At 36.6% G+C, this 22,359-nt stretch overlaps 1 protein-coding gene across 4 annotated transcripts in view; it reads left to right on the top strand.

Moving 5' to 3' along the window:
- LOC109078809 (rhotekin-like) overlaps positions 1-20,224 on the top strand; it is a 75,392-nt gene extending 55,168 nt beyond the window's left edge. For 3 of the 4 annotated variants that reach the window (XM_042757340.1, XM_042757341.1, XM_042757342.1), the window contains exons 2-12: positions 8,358-8,557; positions 9,339-9,400; positions 11,914-11,967; positions 12,648-12,765; positions 13,369-13,593; positions 14,244-14,338; positions 15,093-15,199; positions 15,281-15,409; positions 16,860-17,025; positions 17,361-17,465; positions 19,105-20,224. In XM_042757340.1, the coding sequence (XP_042613274.1) occupies positions 8,358-8,557; positions 9,339-9,400; positions 11,914-11,967; positions 12,648-12,765; positions 13,369-13,593; positions 14,244-14,338; positions 15,093-15,199; positions 15,281-15,409; positions 16,860-17,025; positions 17,361-17,465; positions 19,105-19,709 (1,866 nt within the window). In that variant the 3' untranslated portion in view covers positions 19,710-20,224. Of the gene's footprint in view, positions 1-8,357; positions 8,558-9,338; positions 9,401-11,913; positions 11,968-12,647; positions 12,766-13,368; positions 13,594-14,243; positions 14,339-15,092; positions 15,200-15,280; positions 15,410-16,859; positions 17,026-17,360; positions 17,466-18,053; positions 18,145-19,104 lie in introns of all 4 variants that reach the window. The other variant, XM_042757343.1, reaches the window with a different exon arrangement.
- The last annotated feature ends 2,135 nt before the right edge of the window (positions 20,225-22,359 follow it).

Raw genomic sequence — 22,359 nt, 5'->3', positions numbered from 1 at the left:
TCATCAGTGCATTGAGTTTAGTTAATGTTGATCTGAGTTGCCTTCTGCCTCTGTGATGGAAACACTAGGATCTCATAGCTGCATACACACCTTTATGTACTAAATGCCACTACATGCATAGTTAATGTAAAAGAAAGTGAACTCAGGTCATACAGAATCATATATCTTCGATCATGCATCTCAGGCATTCATCAAAGTCAAACCAGAGTGAAGGAGAACTAAAGCTGAGCTCTGTTCCATTTTAATGTATGTCCATTCTCAGGAGGAGCTGATGTTTAAAAGAAACATGTCATGGAAAACAAGATTTTCATTGCTCTTTTGAAATAAAACAGTTAAATGTATGTTGACTCAGTCATTCGCAACACAAAAAAATCTCTTTATAGTCCACTCAGTCACATTTATGGAAAATTTTTAGTTTAGAAATAATCATGGTATTGATTTCATTACCATGAGCCGTTTGACACAGAACTGATTACATTTATCAACACCTATTTACTATTCAGTTACTACACTGTGTAAACTTTACAGCCGTAACAGAAGTGGTTTGCATGGAGAAGTCTTAAAGGTACAGCAGTTAAAATCGACTTTAATTCTAAGGGTCAGGCTGAGGTTGAAAAACAGCCATGTAAAAAAAAGTTATAATTACTTTATTATAATATGCATTACAATATTTAAAAAGTGCATATCTAGTTAAATAATGTACTAATTTAAATCCAGTCTACTGGTGAAATAAATCAGACATTATAGGGGGTAGCAAATAATTGCTCCAATATACATCATATTCAGTTGAGCAGTTTGTATAGAATATTTTACATATTGTAATGAAATTGTGTTTCAATCCAGAGAGCATGTATTCTGTAGCTCAGTAGATCTAGTAAACCTGATGGTATCCTGGTCCTTCAAGGTCACTGCTTCCACTTTTCATCACGGCTCTATACTTAGAGCTGCCAGAGGTGCTTAACTACCAATTAGCCCGCTTGAGCTGATTAGAGACCAGTCCCACACCCTGTGTCCGACAGCATCAAAGTCTGAGATTAACAGCCATGAGGGAATACAGATCAGCCCAAGTGTGTCACTGAGGCACACAGAACCCCACCCCTCTTACTTTACCTCCACTTGCCCAAAAACTGAGCCTGTGTAGAGGTTTTGCAGGGATCTCCAGAGCCGGGACGTTACCTAGCTGAAGGAGGGCATCGAGTGTCAGGCTTGAGGTGAACATGCTGTGTTTGGATGTGAAGAGAGGATCAGTAACGCTCAGAAATGGAGGAAGTCTGGAGAGTGCCTGTGTTGATGGTTTGCTATCTGTGGGCCTTATATATCTGTTCTGAATATAAATTTCTCTAGTCATGTTCAGCTCTAACATATTTTGTTGAAATATTACTCTTGTGTAGAGCTTTGTAAAGTAACACTTAATGTATAGTGTTGTTCAATTTGTGGGTAAATTTGTTTGGCTATGATAGGCTGTGGAATAATCAGGAAAATAATATCATACTGTTAATGTAGCCATTTGAGATATTAAAGAGCATTTCCAAGCACCCCATTTTAACCATATAAAGTAGTGTTGATTCCGTGGATGAAGATCTCAATAGTTTTTATTCTCCTTGTGGAGTGAGATATGGCAGCAGCTCAAACACACACAAACATTGTTGCTTGCACTGATTCCCAGATTGCACACAAACACCTACACAATATCAAAAATATATTTTCCATCACAGATGTGGGCTGTGTATAGTCAAAGTTCACAGCTCAAGCATGCACATGTATGCACACACCCCTTTTTTCTCTCTCAGCTTGCACAACTCTCTCCAACACACACAGACTCCTCTTTTTCCCAAAGGCATATTTACACACACACCCTCACACACACATACACAATAACATCTCAAACGACTCATTGTGTGCTAATAATGAGACTTGTGTATTGCTGTGCAGCTTAATAGGATTCCATTTTGGCCTACGCAGTACTAACAGGGTAAAATCTGTGTGTCTGGAGTACAACTTGCCTGTTGAAGCCATTATTTTCCATAGAATCATTGCAGATGATGCAGCTTCCACTGGCACTGTTTCTACAGTATTTTGGTACTGTTCTGAACAGGTTGACCGGGTTAACGCAGGTCAACAGAACCTTTCCCACAGCAGCTTTGCTGCCAAAAGACCTGTAACGTTTTCTCTTAAACAATGCTTGTGCCTGTCCTGCTTGTCATAGAAATTTGCCTCTTCATCCTCTAGGGTGGATTATTCGAGTCAGTAGTCACTAGGTGTTCGTTTGATTTTTTGCTGTTGTGAATAAAGGATTTGAGGGTTATTTTGTAGGAGTATACTTTAGTTACTACATGAATTTTGATGCTATCTTTGCTATCTTTATTTTTGATCAAAACTACAGTAAGAACAGTAAAATTGTGAAATATTGCTGTTTTCTATTTAAATATATTTTAAAATGTAATATTTCTGTAATTTATTTCCAGTCTTCAGTGTCACATGATCCTTCAGAAATCACTCTGATATGCAGATTCTGTGCTCAAGAAACTTTTCTTATTATTATCAATATTGAAAACAGCTGTATGAATAATACTGGGTCCAGCGGCATAAACACAGCCACTATGTTAAGGCAATGGGCCCTATCATACACCCGGTGCAAGGCGTGGTGCAACTGTTTTTGCTAGTTTCAGCCTGACGCAGTTTTCCCGTCCTGTGCCACATTGTTTAAATAGCAAATGCATTTGCGCCCATATGTGCGCCCATGGGCGTGCTGGTCTAAAAAAGAGGTGTGTTCCGGCGCATTGTTGGCGCATTGCTATTTTGAGGAACTGATAATAGACTGCACTATAGACCAATTCAAACCTGGTCTAAAGTCTGGCACAATATTTTTTCTTTGCTATTTGAAGAGTGCATTAGTAATATGTGCCTATACATGGGTGCACAATGCTTGTACACTTTGCTTATTACACACACAGGGACATGCAGCAGCACACAAACATTTTTAAAAATGAAAAATTACCCACCATGGTGCGAGTGCAACCAGCTTTTAAATGGGATGAGAGATGTGACTCTGATTGGTTTATTGCACGTTATGCCATTACTCATTAAGAGAATAGGGACCACCCGTTTAGACCATCCCGTTGTTAAACTAGCAAAAGTGGATTCAGTCACACCCTGAGTGCACCTGCGCCGTGCGTTTTAGAACCATGTGCTTAGATCGTTAAAATAGGGCCCTATGTCTTAAGAACCAGTTTGCCAATCTTACTTTTCAGATTCCAATTAGACCAGTCTATCCTTTTATATAACTGACTTTAAAAAAAGTCATGACCAGTCTTGAAGAAAAAAATTAAATGACTAACAACTTTTAAGACTAGTCTAAGCAGATTATGCAACCGGTCCCTGGTCTTGGAGTGTAAACTAGACAGTATGCCATCCATTCTTGTAAGCTTAAACCTTGACTTGTTAGTATGGCTTATCTTTTATGTAAATGGTTATCTAAGATTATGCAGAAGAATCTTGCTTTTGAATCATTAAAACTTTACTCAGTGTGCCTTTTTGCCCTTTCCAGCCCCATGTGGCTCATTCTCAAGCTTGTTTCTCTACATTTACACCCATATCGATGGGAAAATACAATACTGTCCTCAGTGCTGGCTTGCACAAGAATGAAAAGAGGAGCGCTGGGATTGGGTGGAACAGATGGGGAAGGCGGGTGCATATTTGTGGTTGACTAATTGGAGGCTGACCGGCCTCGGTCAGTGAAATCCTGTGTGTCTGTGGGTGTGGTCAGGGATTTGGCCTTTTCAATTAGTGTTTTGCCTTTGGGTGTCAATGTATTTTTCTTTTTACTGTGAGAGAAAGTCAAAGTTCAGTAATGCAAAAGAGCACATTCGTTACTATTATGTGAACTTTTGGTGAAAAGAAAATTGTTAAAGTAGCTGAAGAATATAATACCATCCTTTTCACTTACTGTTAAATATAATATACTGGTAAATATAAATTTCCTATGTGTTTTCAGGCCTGTGATAAACATAGTGGGCCGTTTTACAGTGCTTCTTAGGTTTGCACCCATTAAAGCAGCTGTGAGCAACAACAATCCAGGTCATAGTATGTTTTAAGTTGGTCAGTGTCGCCCAGATTTCATTCTCCTGTCTCTTTAGCATTGCAGTTCAGGAATCACAGCTGCTGCTGTCAATCAGAAGAGCTTCACACAGATCACTGCAGCCACATTTTTCATGACAGGAAATTACTTTAGAGCATTTGAATCCTCTGAGAAGAAGAAAATATCTTCTGAGAAGTAAACTAACTCATGAAAGATGTCTAAAGGCAAACAAAAAAGCAACAAATCTCCACATTGCTGCATATGTTGTGTTTTGGATGTTATAATGCTGTTCTACACACAGGCTTAAAAGTCTTATCTAACAAGATTTCTTCGGTCAACCGGCTTCATCAGAAAGTTCATGTTGGCCTAAACTGATCTAAAACATTAGTTCACCACAGGAAACTTGCAATGAGATTGGAATTTATTGTTGGTGAAGAGTTCCTAATGACAAATGACACATCAGTGCAGCTAATGGCTAAAATACATCAAAAAGGTGAATTTTCTGGCATATTGCCACTTGAGGCCCTGTTTTCTGACGTAATTGTGTACGATATGGGAGAGAGGTCAAAGTTTAAGATTTAGCTTCAGCGCGAGAAACAGGACAGGCAAAACAAGACAAAACAAACAAGCAGATAAGAGCATTATCCCAGAGAGAAATGTCCTGCAGGACATCACTTCATGCAGTGAAACCCCCATAGGGCCTATTAACTTCACATTGTTATTTAGTAGACTGGATTAGCTCACAATGGCTAATGACAAAATATTAGCAAATTTGCTTTTAAAAGTGGCAATTTTGTAATCGCCACACGTGTCAGCTCCAAGTTGTAAATCTGTACTTACTTTCTTCTGTGGATTAAAAAAAGAAGACATTTTGATGCAAAATGCCTCGAAAATTAGTTTTTTGTCCATACAGTGCAAGTCAGTGCTGTCCAGTGGTGTTTTGGTCCCAACAAACTGTAATTTTATGGACAAAAATGGTTGACGTGGACTATTCTTGAAAATGTCTTTTTTGTAATCCACTGAAGAAAGTATGTAAAACAGATTTGGAATGACACAAAGCTGAGTTAATGACGACAAAACATTTATTTTTGGAAGAACTGTCCCTTTAAGTGTATAAAACACTAACATGGATCAAATAATCTAGCGTGATGTTAACACAGGGTTAAAATGAACTTTAAATTAGTTCAATTTCAAGTGTGAATGGTCTTTGTAAATATTTGGGCTGAAATGACTCAAGCTGCAAACATCAGCTACTGTATTAATGTGATTTAGATCAAATCAGCATCTCATTATCTGGCTCCATGTGGCTGGTTCCTCTGTTTACATTCTTTCATTTGACATTACAAAGCCATTAGTTCACATTCATTATTTAAGGTATTTTCAGGGGGAAAGACTTCAGATGTGTGGCCTATTCTCTAAAGACCATAGTCATTTCCCATGACTCACGTATCTTTGCCAATGAAAAAATGTGCTTCCGATATTCCTCCTGTGGTCGTATTGCCAAGTTGTACATGCCTCGCATCTGCTGGACGTTTAGAGTGCTTTGAGAACAAGACTGGCTTCATTGTGTAATTATTAGCAGTTATTATGTCTAAGTAGTTTGCATATCTCACAACAATAAACCGATCCTGTAGCTGTAGGGTTCCGGGGTCTCTGAAGTGTGGCAGAAATGAACGTGCATTTTGTCACTGTAATTACAGACTTATTATTTTTCATACTCTTTCTTGCGTCCTCTATCTTTCTGATGACTTGGGGAAGATTCCATCTCTCTAAATTATTCCCATCTGGGTTCATTTTCAACACTCACGCTTCATTACGTGGGAACAGAGTTCTCGCTGTACTCTCCTTCCTCCTCCTCTGATCGCTCCTCCCTCGCTCCCTTGCTCTTTCACACCTCTCTGCTGCCAGCCCGACACCCTCGCTCACACTCACACTGACGACTGGCACATAAACACACACCGGCTGGCATGCTGCTCTGCCCTGGCACCTGTCACAAGGGAGGATGGTGCTTGGCAATGTTGCAAGTGTGTTTGAAGGGTCTTTGTTTCATGTGGTTGTATATTTACTACATGCTAATTCCTGCACTGTTAACTTAAGTGTTTATTTAAAGTACTTACTCTACTGTTCAGAATACGGTTTTACTGTTTACTTTCACTACTATGTTTTTGAGAGAAGTCTCTTATGCTCACCAAGACATTTATTTGATCAAAACTACAGTAATATTGTGAAATATTATTATTTAAAATATATTTTAATATATTTAAAATTGTAACTTATTCCTGTGATGGCAAAGCTGAAAAGCCATTACTTCAGTCTTCAGTGTCACATATGCCCTCCCTTCCCTTTGAAGCATCCCATTTCTGACATGAAACCGACATCAAACATTTTTCATAACTGCAGTCTCATGCCTTAATACAGGTGTTGGCAACCTATGGCTTGCGAGCCATATTTGTGTCTTTCAGTAATTGGGATTTTTTTTTTCTTAAAATTTCTCAAACTTGTTCATCATATCAATAGATCATCTCTCTCTTTCTCAGACACACTCTTTTTCCTGCTCTGCTCTCACTGACAGTGTGTTTACGGCTATTCGCAGTGAGCTGATCTGAACTGCTCTATGTGCCTGTCTCTGTGTACAAACAGGATGGTGGCCATTATTCCCTGAGCTCTATCTAAAGAATCTCTATCTTAAGAATCATAAATGGTCATGATTGGTTTGTTTTGTTCAGGCTTCCACAGGATTTCTTGCTTTTGGAGCTCATCAAGTCTGTCTTTTGACAGTAGTCATACAATCTGTTGCAGTGAGGTGTACAGAAAACCCTGTTTTCCTTTGGAAGGAGAATCTAAAAGAGGTGCTGTCTTAATTGATGCCTGGTTAGACCTTAATGTGCTTCTGAAATTTGCACACAAAAGGGGGTTTTTGAGGTGTTGCCATGGCAACAGCAGCCCCAACGGATGATTGAAGGGCAGATCATAAGAAGGGTCTGAATAATGTCACTTGAGAAAACTGCAAAGATGAAAAAGTGACCAACAGACCATTTTTCATTGTTTCAAGGTTATTACTTTGTTTCGCCAGATTAGAAGGCATTTTAAATTTGAGAAACAAAATAAACCTTGATGGATGGAAGTACAGTCAATGCAATATGTTATTACTGGTTGACTCATTTAATCCACCAAACACTGAAAAAAACATCTGTCCTTCACAGCCTCATTTTTGCTTTTCAAATTAAACTTGTCATCTTATCAAGAGCTATGGCTTAAAACTTTCTCTCTTAAGCTTTGTTCTCACTTGCTCTTTTCCACCCTTTTCTCCTTCTGATTCATTTCCATGTAGACTTAAAACTAAATCCCTTTCTAGAGTCAATTTAAATGAAAGTAGGTTATTCACCCATTGGAAATCCTCAGTCACACCTACCTCTCTTTTTTTTCTCCCCAAGCTCCTCCTTTTGTTTCCTCCTTCATCCCTCTTCTTTATTTTATTCCTGCCCTTCATAATCCAGCCACAGTCTCACGTCTCCCCCAGAGAAAATGGGACCCTTAAAAGATGCTCTGCCTCCCCTCAAATGCTAGATATAGCTCCACAACCTGAAAGATTAATCCTCTTTGTTCATGTTTAAATGATTCAGTGTCCTGGTGTCTGGTTGTTTGGAGGTAAACTGAAGTCAAGAGGCCAAAGCATCTCTTCCAGCTTATTAACCCCCATATTCAATTTCATACATCACTGCATTGAGACAAACAGTGAGCTGGAGCAGTCCATTACAGAGCAGATGGTCATGACCGGGGTGTGCCCTCTGTGCAGTGCTGGGTGACACATGGGACACTTGTTCTGCAGTGTTTTACTGGCATGCTTTGGACATTTGGGCATAATGCAGATCATTTATGCCCTAAGAGTTTTCGTTACTTATTCTAGCAGACTAACAATGTTTGTGCTTATGATAAGTTGCTCTCATGTGTCTTTCCTGTTGAAGGCTGCCTTGTTTGACTCCTCTTAAATCATCTTAAGGCCCTGGAAACAAGGCAGTTAACCCAAAATGTTTATGTGGTAACATCTAAAAAAAAGTCAGTATTGTTCAATACTACTGAAAAATCCGGAGTACATCGGGTTACACTCATGAAAATCATTTCTAATGGTCAGACCACATAGAAATTGCTTGACACGTTCATGTTTCAGTGTGTATGGCCAACATGTCTTAATTTATTGTATGAGATTATTCCTCTATTGTCTAGTTGAGTGAAATGTATAATACTGGGAATATTCCTGACATTAGCCTCTTTTTTTTAGGACAGTGACATCCAGAAGAAGATCGACTATGAGATCCGAATGCGTGAGGGTGCATGTAAGCTGCTGGCCGCATGTTCTCAGAGGGACCAGGCGCTGGAGGCCTCCAAGAGTCTCCTCACCTGCAACGCCCGCATCATGGCCTACATGTCAGAGCTGCAGCGCATGAAGGAGGCACAAGTCATGCAGCGGGTCGCACGCAGGTCAGCAGTCACTTTTGATTAATTTAGTTAAGTTTGGTTGAACTAAATTAGATTTTTGGGTGTCTTTGATGTTTGTGGTGCTTTATAAAAGGTTAATCAGATAATAGGCAATTTCTTGGGGTCAGGAATTTCTGTTATACTGTCAGCACTGGTAACAAATATAAAGTTTCATCAAAATATTCACTGCTAATAACTGCAGTTTGTTGACCATTACTTCCAACACTTCAACCAGCCACAGCCAAAAACCACATGACAGCAGAGAAGAGTGTTGAGGTCAGAAAGAGTTCAATGTGGTGTCAGCTAACACTGTATCACTCTAAGGCTAATGTCAAACCATTAAATGTTAATTTAAGGCAAATACAAGGTTATCCTTTTAGTCACATGGTTGAGCTTAAGACACAAAACAAATAAACATAAAACAAAAGCTATGTTCAGAAAAGCTTCTGTCATGTTTTAAAAAAAAAAAAAAATTTGTATCCCAGTTTAATATGTAGAGGCAGATGTAATAAGGGTGTTTATAGGTTAAAGAACTCATTGTGCTGTCATCTTGAACTTATGTAAGGATGTCTGCACATTGCTTTATTTATTTGCCATATCAACCAACCTGACACAATGACATTGGCTCAACCAGTATTATAAGTTTGGGATGGGACTGTCAAATGGCAAACAGAGGAAGTGCTCAGGAAATTTGTACAATTCTGTTTGGTGACACACACTTCAGCTTGAAATATGACTGAAGCATTTTACGCATTGTGGTTTGTGTCTTATTGTTTGTGTTCAGGTCTTCTGATGCAGGTCCAATGGATGACCGATCCCCATGTAAGGCCAAAGTAGCCATTTCAGGTATGTTCACAGAAAAGAATTCAGGTAGTTATGTTTAATTCACATAATGAAAAAAAAAATACACTACTGTTCAAAATTCTGGGGTCTGTAAGTTTTTTAAAAGAACTATCACATCAGAAGTGCCACAGTAAATCAAAAGCGACAGTTGTAAGATTTAGAATGTTACATTTAGAAAAAAAAGTTATTTTAAATTGTAACAATATTTCACAATATTACTGTTTTTACTGTTTTTTTTATTAAATAATGCAGCCTTGCTAAGTATGAGACATCCTTCAAAAACATTGAAAAATCTTGCTGACCCCAAACTTTTGAATGGCATGTATGAACAGAGAATGCCAAATATGGATTCTGGTGTATATAACTTTCTCTGGTTTTGATTGTGTGTATTGTGCGTAAATCATGCAAAGCAGTTTGTTTATACGGGTGTCTGAGCACTAAATCACACCCCTGCTGTTTTATATATCAGCACCTGTGTCTCAGTCTGCTTGGGGCTTCTTTTACGAGTCGTCCTCCCCTCTTCACTGTCTGGATCTTTTAGAGGGACCAGCCCCCCCTCTTAACACCCAGTGCTATTAACTCCCAGTTCAAACTCCTTGACTGCACCCATGGCAATCTGTGTTTGAGGCCTGGAGGGTTGATACTCAGTAAATGCTGTAATTATGACGTCACTATGAAGAGGTTATAAAGGACCTTATACCCTTACTTCACACTCACTCATATGCAAACTAACTTTTTATTTTATTTTAGTTATTTGTTTTGGTGAATTAAGTATTTTTTCATGTTATTACATTGTTTATTGCATAAGAAAAATAATAATAATTTTGAAAATGTATATTTTATTTTATTTTATGTTATGCTATGTCCTCTATAGAGAGACACCAGGACTCAATTAAAAAAACAAAAAAAAATAAAAAAAATAAATATATTGGATAGGAGTCGAAATGTCAATCCAAAACATTTTCAAAATACAAATTGGAACAAATATTAAGGAAGGAATTTTCTTTCAGTATTTACAGGGTATCAGCAGGATTTTTGAAAAATCAATTTAAGGCTTTTTATGACCTTTTTTAAGACCTGCACTAGAAAAATTAACATAATGTGAATGGGGTTGGGCAATGTCTAGTGTAACATATTAAACTGTAAAATTACATGATTTACAGTTCAGTTAAAGGTTTTCACAAAACAGAAAGTCTTATAAAATTATAAACATCACAAAAATATATTAATTTAAAATATACAAAAAAATATATTAGTCAAATATATAAATTATTATATTAATTTTGAACATAAATATCACTGTCTTGTGTTTCTTTCACATTTACAACTCTACGTGTTTGCTGCGTAAAAAACATGGGTCAATACTCTGATCTGAACATAAACAGCAGAAAGGCTTATTGAAAATGCAAATTAATTCTCTGCCACTAGGTGGGGCTTTTGAAACAGCAGAAATATAGTGGTTTCCCTGGTAACAGCTAAACACAAAGCAGTGCTGCGCTCATAAACGCTGCTTTATTAGGCATTATAAGAAAGATGAAATGAAAATGCCATGGAAACTTTTCTGAAGAAAGTTGGTTCCCTTCAGAGATACTTTCATATAAAAACACCCACGTCACGTTTTGACTTTGGAATATGCAGCACTCATAAGCTATTTATTCAGGCTATTTTAGCTTATTAAGTTTAATCCAGCTATATTGCGATTCTTGTGTTTCCGTCCCCAAATGTAAGACCTCTTGAAATTATAATTAGGACTTTTCTTATATCATTTAAGTAATTTTTTTTTTTTTTTGGCCTTAAATTTGATACATCTAAATGAAGACTTTTTAAGGACCCTTGAGAACCCTGTATTTAAGATAGCCCGTCAGACAGGGTGGTGATATATTTTGGCAGCCGACTGGAAGAAACAATAGCCCCAGAACGTTGGGCTAGCGATTTAGTGAGCCCTGGAATTTTATCAATGACCAGCATCCCTGTTCTGCAGAAATATGCTATGCTTTCTTCGGCTGCAGATTCTGTGTGGGATTCCTGCTCATGCAACATCACTCCACTAAACAAATGCATCCAGACTGTTTATCATGTAGTTCATCCCACACACATACAACCTAATGTTCCCACATGCAGTCTTCGCTTTGTGCTGTCCATCATCTACAGTCAGTACCCAATTATCGTTCCCTAACAACCTCTTCCTATTAATTTAATTGAAGTTCTGTCGTTATTAACAAGCCTGATTACACAGACCTTGAAAGAGAAGCTTATCCAGGTGGGCTGAAGTGATGAATGTGGTCTTGATGTGGTGGGTGGGCCAGCATGATAATGGTGATTTATAGTGGCTGGTAGCATGACATTAAATACCAGATGTGTATTGTGAACATATTTTTCTTTTGATTGACATGGAGTGACAGCTGGCATTGGTTGCTCGCAGCTGTGAGTAACTCTGTGTGTGTGCGTGTGTGTGTGTGTGTGTGTTTGATATAACCTTGTGTTTCGCTCTGACCTCCAATTTCTCTATTTTGCAGATCTACGGATACCTCTAATGTGGAAAGACACAGAGTATTTTAAGAATAAAGGAGGTAACATCTGTTTTTCCTCTTCACTCTGATATGCAGGTTAAATAACAGAGCAGGTTGTTTAGAATATATTTGATCTTTATAACCCTTCTATAGCGCAAGAACACACACACACACACATGCATATGCATTACCGTGATAACGAAAAACACATTTATTTATGAAGCGTTCAGGCCCAGCAAAGCCCTCTGGGTAAACAGAATATTATTACTGGCATTGAAAACCTTTTTCCAGACCACAGTGACTAATGTCGTTTCGCCTTAGGTGCTTAAAGCAGCTGATTGAGGTGACATTATGTTGATGAATGTGACACAGGAACCCGCTTGCATGTGTTATTCTCTCATGGGAAAGCTTTTATATGTACTTTATCTTGTTAATGGGAACATATATTTTAACAGCCATCGAAATGATTAGGACAAGAATGTTTAAGACTGGTTGTGTCACAGTTATTCATGTTCCACAATTTGTACAAGGAAGAAAATACACAGATACTAATGTTGCCCTGAGCAGGAAAAAGCAGGACAGCTCAAACACAGGTGCAGGAGTAAATTTTTCCTGAATGAACAGAGCTGCTCAGGGGGATTTATAGGGACTGGGCCAAGCATGCAGCTACCCTGGTAAAGACATTAGAGCAGGTGTGACTTGTAAGTAGTACATGTAAATGTCTTTCTTTATGTCTTCAGAGCTGCATCGGTGCGCTGTGTTCTGTCTGCTGCAGTTGGGTGGTGAGATCTTTGACACAGACATGGTGATGGTGGACAGGACGCTGACAGATATCTGCTTTGACAACACAATTGTCTTGTGAGTGTGCATGTTTATGGTGTCATTTTAACTGTTTCTGGACATTTATTAAAAAAAAAAAAAAATTAAAAAAATTAAAAAAAAATACAAACAAACTATAATTTGTTTGTGTCAAAGTATATGTATATAAAACAAAACATTAAAAAAAAAGTAAAAAAAAAAAAAAAAAAAAAAAAAAAAATATAATATAATATATAATAAATGAATATCCTCCTGACTGTATCAGTGTGTGTGTGTGTGTGTGTGTGTGTATGTATATAAAACTCTATATATATATATAACAAACTATTCCAGTCTTCAATATCACATGATCCTCCTGACTGTATCAGTTCTTTTTTTATCAGGATTCTTTGATGAAAACAAAGAATAAATAAAATGCTATTCATTTAATATAGAATTTTTGTAACATCATAAATGTCTAATAAAAAAAATACTTACTTAACAAAATAAAAAAAAAAAATCAAAAAAACAAAAAATTTTTCAAAACTAAAATTACCAATGAATCAATCAATACTGAATTTAAATTTGCAATATTCTGACATTGAATGTGTGGAGTAATGCAAAGCACATGTGCTTCATTCATGCTTTGTTTCCTGTGTGCAGTAATGAAGCCAGTCCAGGGTTCGAGCTGAGGGTGGAGCTGTATAGCTGTTGTTCAGAGGAGGACTACTCAGCAGGCAGCACACCACGGAAGCTGGCCAGCAAGCTGAGCACATCTCTGGGAAGGTCATCAGGAAAGAAAATGAGGGGGGCCTTGGAGCCTGGAGCCTGCAGCCCCACTAGCAATGGAGGAGGAGCGGCAATCCTGCTGCCTGTGCCCTCTGTACCGTAAGTGTGTAGAAACACACACATAAACACACTGCCGCTACGTGAATCAAAAATGCTAAAAGAATGCTGTGGACTGCAGACCAGTGATAAAAATATGTTCAAAAAAGCCTTTGAAATGTCTCTTATGCTCAACATTACTGCATTTATTGGATCAAAACTACAGGAATGTTTTGAAATAATATTAAATTTAAAATAACTCTTTGCTATTTGAATATATTTTAAAATGTTATTTTATTTTAGCGACAGCAAAGTCATTATTCCAGTCTTTAGTGTCACATGATCCTTCAGAAATCATTCTAATCTGCTGATTTGGTGCTCAAGAAATGTTTAGTATAGTAATAATAAAAAAAATATTACTGACCCCAAACTGAACACTTTTTAATGGCTTTTCAATTATTTACTGGCTTGTCACAATAATACCTTATAATTATTTATTTTTTATTTCAGCCAACACATATTTTATATATGTATTAGCAAATATACTGTATATGCAAATATATAGCAAAAATATATTTTAAATGTATTCACAATTAATTTGATCATTCATTTGTGAGTTTATTCATCAGTTTATTTATTTGTATTTGATTGACAGTCGTAATTTAAATATGTTTGCATATTCCCTTCTCCGATTGTGATTTATGTGTTTATAGGGGACCCAAATATCATCTTTTGGCTCACACAACCCTCAATCTCTCTCACGTCCAGGACAGCTTCCGCACACATGACTTCACAATCACTGGAAATGGTGAGCTGACAAACCCATTTTTGCCAACTTTTTTAACCAGCAGCATCTTTATTTAGAAAACATGTCAAAACACTGTATATGACAGCCACAGTTATTTTTTACTTTTAAATTCTAATAATATGTCATTTGAAATTATAATTTGGTATTTTACTTTTTATTAATTTTTTTAAGATAAAAGTGATAAAGTGCGATGCTTTGATACGTCAACAAGTGCTTTCTGGGATTTTATGAAAAGTACATTAGATTTATGACATGCTAGTTTTTTTCACATTGCAGGTAATCAGTTACAGACCTGTGTGTGTGTGTGTGTGCGTTGTCAATGTCTGTCAGATTTATTGTGTGTGTGTTGTGTGTGTGTGTGTGTGTGTGTGTGTGTGTGTGTGTGTGCGTTGTCAATGTCTGTCAGATTTATTGTGTTAGAATCATGCTCATAAACTTCTCTGGATGGCCAGTCGTGATGTGTGAAGGGCCAATAAGAGGCACTTATAGCCATCTTCATGTCTGAGGAGTTACTGTAGACAGTCTTACAGCCTGAGTGTGGGCTGCTTGCTCTCGCTCTCGCAGATGACAGATTACTTTGTTGTAAAAGATGTACTAAAAATATAGGGTGCAAAACATGACGTCATTTGAATAGCTTGTTTACTTGGTTTTAAAAAACAGTTTGTAACTTTGTAAGATCACACATTCCTTTCTTTATCTTTCTCTCAGTAGGAGTGCTATTACTGTCTCATTTTGTCTCTTTGTCTCTCTGTAGAGGAATGTTCGTATTGGCTGCCTCTGTATGGCGGTGTATGTTGTCGTCTGGCCGCTCAGCCTCACTGTATGACACAGCAGATGATGAGTGGCTGTCTGAGGGTAAAGGTGTGTAGGAAACACACTCACTTCAATATCATATTTCCCCATTTCACTTTACTTTAGCTAATGTTCTTCCTTTCTCTCAAGCTTGGAGGTGAGCCACAAGGATGGACAAATGTCTATGGTGTTTTAAAAGGAACAAATCTCTTCTGTTATCATCAAAAAGAGGACATGGAGGCCAATGTGGAGCCTGTCTTAACTATTGGGATTAACAAAGTAAGTTCAGTCATACTAAGCATGCCCATTTATGCACATGATATCAGGGTCATTGTTCTGCTTTTGGAAATATCATGAGATATTTTTCTTTGCGAATATCTTTAAAACGCTTCTCTTAAATGGATTCTCTCTTTTTAGAAAGAGAGAATCTATTTGTCTGAACATTTTTCATTGTGTCAGTAGTTATGAAAAGACATTTTTGTTTGCCATGCACTGGGTCTGGATCTTTCAGTGCCCCTAGAGAGCTGCGTGTCAGGAGCACAAAGAGCTTGTTTTAACATCTGAAAGTTTAACTGTGAGTCTGCAAATTCCTCAGCTCTCAGGTGACTGCTGTGCATCACACACGCTTTACTTGTGCTCTGCTGCCACCTACGTGTTAGAACTGAAATTAATGTTTAATGCTGACAAATATGTGCATAAGCTTTTGCAAGTTAGTGCTAACTGTATATACTATGACTTCAAGAACTTTATACAAAACGGCATAGTTCAGAATGTTTTAAAAGAAATGTCTGAAAGTGAAAACTAATATCATAATTCAATCTGAAATACTGTCAGACTGTACATTATTCTGCTTAAAGCATTGCTCCATAAAAATACTGTCAGTCTTTATTTTATATAGTCATAAAAAAAAAAAAAAAATAAAACTTTATTCTGCTTAAAGCATTGCTCCATATCACATAAATAAATAAATGACATTAAATTTGAGTTTAAATTATTTTATATAGTTAGAACAAATAGACAATAGTACTACTATAGTATTGAATATAGTTGATATTGTTGTTGGTGTTACTTTTAAGTATGCATAAATAACATGTGAGCAGTCAACCGTTACCTATGTTTTTGTTTTTGAATTAGCATACTTTTATTTTGCACTGAATTTTCATTTTTGCTAAAATTTATAATAAAACCATCAGATTGTGACTTTCAGATATATACTTTAATATACACTACACTTCAAAAGTTCTGTTCAGAAAGATTTTCTTTTTTTATTTGAAAGAAATGAATATTTTTGTTCAGCAAGGACACATTAAATTGGTCAAAGATGACAGAATAGAATTTGTTACAAAAGATTTATATTTCAAACATGCTGATCTTCAAACAACTTTTTATTATTCAAAGAATCCTAAAAAAGTATCACAGTTTCCTCAAAAATATTAAGCACCACACCTGTTTTCAACATTGTTTTACATGTTTGAATTTATAAATATATTGAAAAAAAGTAGTAGTAGAAGAAGTAGTATTAAACAGTAGTAACAGTTTGTAAATAGTAGTAATATTTTACAATATTTTAGGATTTTGATTAAATAAAAAAGATACTTCTGTAAAAAATTTTATAAAAATCATACTGACCCAAACTGTAGTGTATATTATATCATTTGTAGTTTATAATTTCACAATTTTTGTAATGTTTTTTTTTTTTTTTTTTTTTTTTCATGTGTCTCCATCTCAGGAGACGAGAATACGTGCCGCAGAGAAGGATCCTCACAGCAAGGCACAGAATATCTGTATCACTAACCAGTATGGAGGAGAGGAGGTGATGCACACACTAGCGGCGGACAGCAGAGAGGACACACAGCACTGGATGGAGGCCTTCTGGCAGCAGTTCTATGATATGAGTCAGTACATAAACTCTAAAATTACTAAAATACACTAAGTGACCATAAAGCCACACAAGACTGTACATTACTGTGCAAAAAAACCATTAACTGTGCTAAAATCATTTTTTGTCAGCCCTAGAGTGGCTTTTTGCTTTATGAAACCGTGACAGCAGCAATATGCTGATGAAAGACACAGTGCTCAATTATATAGTTAAAAAAAGAATAATTAGATATATATTTATATGAAATTATTTTAATAAACAAATTATGCTAAGTAATATAATTCATGAGCCTGATTGTTAGTTCAATGCATTACCAGAAAAGTTTGACTAAGCTGCTTGCGCCCTCTACAGGCCAGTGGAGGCAGTGCTGTGACGACCTGATGAAGATCGAGCTGCCTTCGCCACGCAAACCTGCTATAGTCACGCCGAAGCAGGGCTCCCTGTACCATGAGATGGGTGAGTGCATTCAGACACCTTTCTTACACATTTACAGAGGCCGGAAGAGAGTTTTAAGCTTTAGATTTTCACAAAATAAAGGCCAGTGGCACCATAGAGCCATACATCTAGACAGATGATGACAGAAATAATGCACACGCAGGATTTCCTGTCATGAATAACAGATATGCCTGTGAATCTAACAATAATGTGTGGATTGAACTGCATGTCCTCCTCCTCTGTCAGATCAGAGTCTTTCTCTGTATCAGTTTATCTCCTTTAACTGCTAAATGAAAAGTCTGCTGTTTCTGACAAACTGACAGTCTTTTCTGTCTTTTCTTCTCTGTCTTATTTTCTCTGTGGTTTTTATATCTGTCCCTTCACTGTTGTTTTCCCCCCTCCTCTTTCACTTTGTTCCTGTTGATTTTTCATGCACTCTTGTATTTTCCTGGTTTCATGCCTTCAATTTGTAATCCAAACATCCATCCCATACATTCCCCAACCACTGTATCATTATATGGTTGCTATATAAACCCTCATTTCCTTGCCCTCCCCACAACCCTGCATTTGTTGGCCCCTCATACGTTTTGCTGGCCTCCCCCTCCTCAGTGGCCCCTGCATCCGGTGAGGGGCTTTTGCTGCAGGATAATGCTGTCTCTGCTGAGATCCGAGCTCTGCTCTCCTCCTATTACAATGACAGGTGAAGTAACTGTGATGAGAAGTTACCTGACCTCACGCTCTACCTTCAGAAGATGCTACTGTCCCACATGATCCCAACCTTTTTTGTCGCCCCTGTGACCAACAACTTTTACTTGATGTAGATTTCAGATATGGTTCTAGGCTTATATAAATTAGTTAAATGAATAATGCACTAAGCTATTATTATTATTATTATTATTATTATTATTATTATTATTATTATTATTATATCATTAGATGACACCATAGTAGATATATTTTCATTGTTTACATTTTTTTCTTTTGAAAAAATAATAAAAGTATAAAAAATGATCAACATTACTCTATGTAACAAAGAGTAAATTTATTTATTTTCATCGTTTTAGTTAATTTGTTTTATTTTAACAAACATTAAAATATTTATATTTTTATTATTTTATTGTTTTTATTTTATTTTTATTATTTTATTGTTTTTATTCAACAATTATTTTATTCTAAAAAGTGAAAATATAAAAACGAAAAAATGTTAAAATAAATGACTGAAAATAAAACTTTTTATATTGTTTTATATTTACTAATTTATTTTAACATTTCTGTAATTTATTTTATTTTCACTTTTTGTACACATTGTGTGACTTTTTTTGCATATTGTTTCAATTGTGCTTATTTTAAAAGTTTTTTTTATAGTGTAAATTTATGGTTTTAATTTTATTTTGATTATAATAAAATATGCTTTCATAAGATTCATCAGATTCCAACAATGAGCTTGCCAGTTCTTTATTGTTAAAAAAGAAGCTCAGTGGTCACAAGTTACAAAAACATGTCCCACTGTCTGAAAGCAATAAAAAAAAAAAACATGTTGGATATTAAGGATGTTTTATCAAAGCTTGCGACTCAAAATCAGCTGTCAGGCAAATAACATTTTTTCAGCTTTTTTGGGAAAAAGGTTTTCATTATGGCTACTGTTTCTCTTCCATCACAGTTATTGACACGTCTGATGACATTGGAACAGTCACTGACATCCTGGCTCGTCGTATTGAAGAGTTTGATCTAAGGTCCCAGCTCGGATCTCCGCCTCACTGGATGTCCTTGTTTGATGAAGATCCCCCGAGATCCCCACACAGCCATCAACACCTTCTGCCCCACTCACCCAGTCCTCGCCTGCACAGTCGCTGTCACCGCACACCCGGCTTACTCTCCTCCAACGCCAGTCTGACCTCAGACAGCGACAGTCCCACCAGTGTCAGCCCCTGCTTCCGCCAGGCATGGTCCCCAGACTCCAATTCCTCCTCGGGCCGATTCCGCCCCCGTACCCTTTCCCTGGACGCCAAGCTCTCCACTCTCCGTGGTCGTGGCTACGGTGGCTTCCGGTGCAACTGCCAGCCACCCACTGCCAGCTCTGGGTCTCCTCGCCCCACTCAGATTGCTCTGTCCTGCTCTAGTTCCACTTCCAGCAGCAGCTCCAGTGAGGGAAGCAACAGTCAAGAGTCAGACCTGGGCTTTTCTAGACCGTCCAGCGCACGCCGTAGCTTGAGGAACCTGAGAGCGAAGCTAGACCCCAGGAACTGGCTGCAGAGTCAGGTGTAGCTGTTACGCTTCCTCTGGTTACTGTCAGAGCCATCACAACTTCCTTTGTCCCCCTGGAAAAAACTGGAATACCTGAGGTCATGTGTCTGTCATTGCATTTTCTTTACATAATAATGGATAGCAACATAAAATAAATGTTTTCTTCTGCCTTTTAAAGGAGCCTCTACAATGGGAATTCAGTACTATGAGTTATAAAATACACTATTAATATATATAGCAGTACACATTGTCTCTTCATGAAAAGCTCATTATTTTGGATCTCTTGAGAGTGTAGTTGTTTTATGTGAGACTGATTCCTGGAACAGTGTTTTTAGACTGGATTGAAGCAGGTGTTGTAAGAGCTTTTTGGCCAGTCATTGTGTCTGTGTGCACTGTTTTAGATATATGTGAGATTTTTAAATGTTTTTGAGAATGTTTTAAGTCTTTTATGCTCACCAAGGCTGCATTTATTTGATCCAAAATACAGTAATATTGTAAAATATTATTATCATTTAAAATAACTTCCAATATTTTTCCAATATTAAGATATTTTAAAATGTAATTTATTTCTGCGACAGCAAAGCTGAATTTTCAACATCTTAACGTTATCATTATAATATGCTGATTTGGTGCTCAAAAACATTTCTTACTATTATCAGCATTGAAAACAATGCAGTTATTATTTTTGTGGAAACTGATTTTTTTTTCTTTTTTTAGGATTCTTTGATAAAGAGCAGCATATTTTGTAACATTATAAATGTCTTTACTGTCATTTTTTATCTATTTAATGCACCCTTGCTGAATTAAAGTATTAATATCTTTAAAAAATTCTCACTGATCCCAAACATTTGAACGCTAGTGTATTCAGGATTAGTGATCTTGAAAACATAGTATTAATAAACCTTTGTGTGTGAAAGTTAGCTTAACGCTGATGAATTTCACTTTATTAATAAGTTCCACTGCACCCTAATAAGAAAGTTTGATAATTTCAGTTTAAATTCTGCATCTTTTTTTAATTATTAATTATGTAATTAAGGACATTTCCAATAACCGAATTTCCGTCAAGGCTCACACAGTCACTTTTGTTGATGTTGTGTGATGTATGGTTGCTTTGGATATATACTGACAACTTGTGGTTCGGATCCAGTCTCACACAAAAACAACATTTTTCGTTTGCAGAAATGTATGGTAGCAGAAACTGCTCTCTTTGCAGTCAGCCACTGTTAATTTAATCTTTGATCAAAAGTTTCTAACAATAGAAGGGTTACTGAGTTAAAGCCAGCAGTATTTTGCTGGTCATGGGATCTTAGCATGGCTGCCCCCGTTAGGAGACACGCTCTACAGCTTGAACAGCTGAACAGCTTGATGCTATTGATGTGAATAGAGTCTTCGTCTCATCTAACAGTTCATGATTTGATACATATTTTTCCAAAAAATAAATATACGTTTCTCTTTGTGACACCTGAAGAAAAGTGCATCTTTCTAACTCTAGAATTTTATAATATCTGCTATAATGTCTGTTACAGTTCATGTCATTGTCTTTGCATGGCTTCAGTATATATGCAAAGGTCCAGATGTCTCAAGACTCTATTCAAGTTTATCATTATGGGATATAATGTGACTCCATTTCCTAGCTGTGACTGTAATGACCTCAGGATTACTGTACATACCTTATCTCACTCAGCAAATGTGAACCCCTATCAGTCAGAAAAAGTCCAAAAATCAGAATGCACATTAACAAGGATTCAGCAAAGCAATGAAATATGGCTGGAAGTTGAATGTTTCAGGTGTTTTGTTTTTAATGGTCCTTCGTTTTGAGCCATTGCAGTAAAGGCCTGTCTGACTGAGAAGGCTTGTGAAGGCACTGCTATGCAAAACAACAAGAGCTCAATGTTAATTGTGTATCCTAGATTTCATTTAGGTCAGCGGTACACACATTATTTGAAGATTTTCCTTTTCCTTGTTGGCTTGCAGATCAGTTTTGTCAAGCACTCTGTGTGCTTCTAACTTTGTGAATTTGCAGTGTCATATCACATCTTCCAGCTCAGATAAAAAGCGCACATTTGCTTGAAGACAAATATATATGCAATATTTACCATAATGAAAGTCTAGATAACTATTATTGTGATTTCAGTAAAACCTCAGGAGTGTAATTACAGTCCATCTTGCCATAAAAATATTAATAAAAAAAAAACGCATCTGCACAGTATATTAGGTATCCAAACCTGTATTGTATTTTTTTTTTTCATATGGAATTTTAAATGGTCAGATGGAGACATGGTTTACTTTATATAATTACATATATAGTGTATTACAAATATTAGAAAGTTGGAAGTGTAGAACTACCAGACTAACCTATCCTCTTAAATTTAGTACAGAAAGTTTTGTCTTAGTACTATGATGCTACAAAATTAACAGTTCTCACTTGAAGGGCCACTGACTTGTATTTAAAAACTGTAAATTCATTTAAACACTGTTTGTTCTTGTAAAGTTTTGTAATTTTCATGTTGTGCTTTTATTAAAGTTGTATTTTACCACATTATTTTTTGTTATAAATAAAATTATATTGACATTTTATCAAACGAGTAACGCTCTAATGATCCTGGTAGATAACATTGAATGTTAAACTGGAGGTAAGTGTCATTTCAGCAGGCGGTCTGCATGTCTTTGG

The sequence above is a fragment of the Cyprinus carpio genome, chromosome A5, assembly GCF_018340385.1.
Source record: "Cyprinus carpio isolate SPL01 chromosome A5, ASM1834038v1, whole genome shotgun sequence".
NCBI lineage: Eukaryota > Metazoa > Chordata > Actinopteri > Cypriniformes > Cyprinidae > Cyprinus > Cyprinus carpio.
Note: the sequence above shows the minus strand (reverse complement) of the source record. Positions and strands in the feature narration are given on the sequence as shown.